A 2,863-nucleotide genomic window follows, 5' to 3' on the forward strand; every position below is an offset into this window, starting at 1 on the left:
AAATGCAGGCTCTTTTAAATGGCTTCCAACACAAAAACTAAACATTGTATCAACTCAGTTCATTTCTTTCCTGGAAGCAGACAAGTCAAGCTTTCTCTGAAGGTCTTTCGTCTTTCGACAGAGAATTTTCAATAAATCATTCAAAAACGCAATTCTCCCATAGATAAGTCTAACAACTACACAGTCTTTGTATTGAGTTTGTGATTGAAATGTACTGTAATTCTGCAAACTGTTAATATATATTTAAATCAAAAAGTGATATGGTGCCGATTCCCTAAGCTCCGCCCACTTCTGGTCTCTTTCTTTTGTTCCATGGGCTGGAGCTTGTTATCATGTCTGCCAGTTCCCACCTAATGTTGTGTGGGAGTCCAAGCTGCTCCAGATTGTACTGAATAACCGCTAGTTTACATAAAGTCTTAAGACTAGGACTCAAGTCCAATATGTGCAGTTCATCAGGGTTGTTTTCTCCTCCAAAGAATACGACACGATCTCCAACCATGCAACAGTAGCTCATATTGGACAGGCCTTTTCCCAGGCTGGCCTTCATCCAGGAGAAGGTCTCTGGGCAGAATTTCCTCAGATAAATCCGAGGCTGGTGCTCACTTACCGTGTACAGCTCTCCGTTGTGGGCAAAGGCAAAATGACGAGGCCAGTAACTGCACCGACGACTCTTCGCCTTCGTCTTCGGCGTGACCAGCCAGCTGTCGGTCTCTGTGTCAAACACTTTGACGTTGTCTTCATCATCGCTCCCACATACATACATCTTTGTCCCGATGATGGTGACTGAGTGACACGCATGAGGAGGGACAGACATGAACGAAGGGCGAATTCCACTGGTATTAATGTAAGACCAGACCATTGAGCTGGTGTCCAACTTGTACATGTCATCAATCCATCCGGCTCCATGGGTCCATCCCCCGTGGACAAACATGACCTTCCCCGAGACGCAGGCGGCGTGGTGGTACCTCCAGGAAGGAATGGTCCCGGAGACCTCGTTCCTTAACCAACTGTGGGTGTCGACGTGGAAGGCGTAAAGCCTGCGCTGGCGTCCTCCCCACACGTAGATCACATGTTCTATCAGCACGGCCGTGCATCCGCGACCCGCGGCAGGAATCACGAGGGGACGTTCTCCTCCCTTCTTGATGGTCACTTGAGGTAACATCCTCCAGGACAAAGACACCAGGCTGAAGACGTGGACGTTCATCTGGTACCTGCCAGACTGGCCTCCTAAGCAGTACACTTGGTCCTCCACTGCGACGACGGCGCAGATCACCTTCCCTTCTCCGTCCTGATGATGTGTCCAGCGCAACATTCTGTACGATGGAATGGAGTCTGGTCTACAGCTCTATATGATCGACACTCGAGTGTGTGTGTGCATGTGTGTGTGCGTGTGTGTGTGTGTGTGTGTGTGTGCGGAAACAAGGGCATGCACTATCCAAGGATATGATCTAAACAGATTTTTATCTGTGATTTTAAATATAGCTTTTCTTTTATACTAGTCTGGCCTTGGTGTAGGCTACATGTCCATATTTGGATTGCGGGGGGAACGTCACATGTCGTACGATGTCACAGGGGTCCATATTTGCCCACTGCAGTAAAGGACATAATGAAATCCTCATTGTGTGTGTGTGTGTGTGTGTGTGTGTGTGTGTGTGTGTGTGTGTGTGTGTGTGATGTTAGGACAGCAATTGTGCCAAATTAATTTATTGCCACCAGCGGGAATGGTGATGTCACCCTTGGGACACCCTGGTGGCGCGTTTCAACTGCAAGGCTCAGCGTCTCTCAAATGCTTGAACATTAGCAATCATAGGGCTGTCATTTACCAATAGCGGCCTAGGCCACGCCTCTACGACAAGAACAGCAGAGTTGCTTGCCGACACACTCACTCACCATCAGAATGGCGGAGAATTTAAAAACGTTGCCTGTCTGTGTTACAGAACGTTTTTGGAATGACAGTTCCTTAATATCCTCAAGGTCGAGGCAGAAGAGGCTGCAGTATGCCTTTGAAGGATATATACACAATATAAACATAAAAAAATTAATAAACACAAACACAGCACTAGAATGCATACCGTTCCCAATCAAAACATGAGAAGCCCCACAACCTCGTCCTCAAATTTGATGACGAGAAACTTTAGACTAGATCTAGAATATTGTAATAGATGTGGGTTTTCTATAGTGCGTAAATGTCAGCCCTGGAAGCACCGCAGACAACAATGTACAAATAGCAACCTTTATTATAATGCTTGGAATATACATGGAATACATGGAATAGTATACAAAATATAAGAATCAATACAGTAACACATTAATCCCCCATTAAAACCAAGTAGCTATATAAACTGTATAAATACAATGTCTCTTAAATAATCCGGGTATTCACAATACAATGTCTCTTACATAATCATGCACATAGCCTACAATACTCAATACACAATGCAATGTCTCTGGGTACTTAACTCGCCATGTGGCGGACCCTCCCCCGGGGTCTTTGCTTGTGACGCCGTCCAACTCCCCGGGGAGATGCGTGTCGGACGTCGTGACTTGGACAAGTTAACGTTCAGTCCGTTGCAGATTGTATGGAGGAGCAAAGTGAGCGCACACTCTCTAAAAGCCCCTCTGTCTAAACTACAGGAGACCGCAGGTGTAGTCTCCCCTCCTGCTACGATATGACAGCTAGCTCCCCCTCACTACCTGTCTTCACCGTCGGCAAGACTATACCACTTGCGAACGGCCCCTCCCGTACCCAGAGTGCCGCTTCACTAGACGTGGGCTCCAACAACACACAGCCGTCTAAGTGTCACTTTTATACTGGCGTCCTCTCGTCGCCACCTGATTCAATGCCCGCAATCAGTGTCATTAG

The 2,863-nt window shown here is 46.9% G+C and overlaps 1 protein-coding gene across 1 annotated transcript; it reads right to left on the bottom strand.

Annotated features, from left to right (window-relative positions):
- Nucleotides 1-274: 274 nt before the first annotated feature.
- LOC310859232 (kelch domain-containing protein 3-like) lies at nt 275-1,312 on the bottom strand (the record flags this gene model as incomplete). Its single annotated transcript, XM_083765634.1, has 1 exon — nt 275-1,312. The coding sequence occupies one exon, from the start codon at nt 1,310-1,312 to the stop codon at nt 275-277; it is 1,038 nt and encodes a 345-aa protein (XP_083621760.1).
- Nucleotides 1,313-2,863: the final 1,551 nt, after the last annotated feature.

Source organism: Protomyctophum parallelum (assembly GCF_964188405.1).
Source record: "Protomyctophum parallelum genome assembly, chromosome: 1".
Lineage (NCBI taxonomy): Eukaryota > Metazoa > Chordata > Actinopteri > Myctophiformes > Myctophidae > Protomyctophum > Protomyctophum parallelum.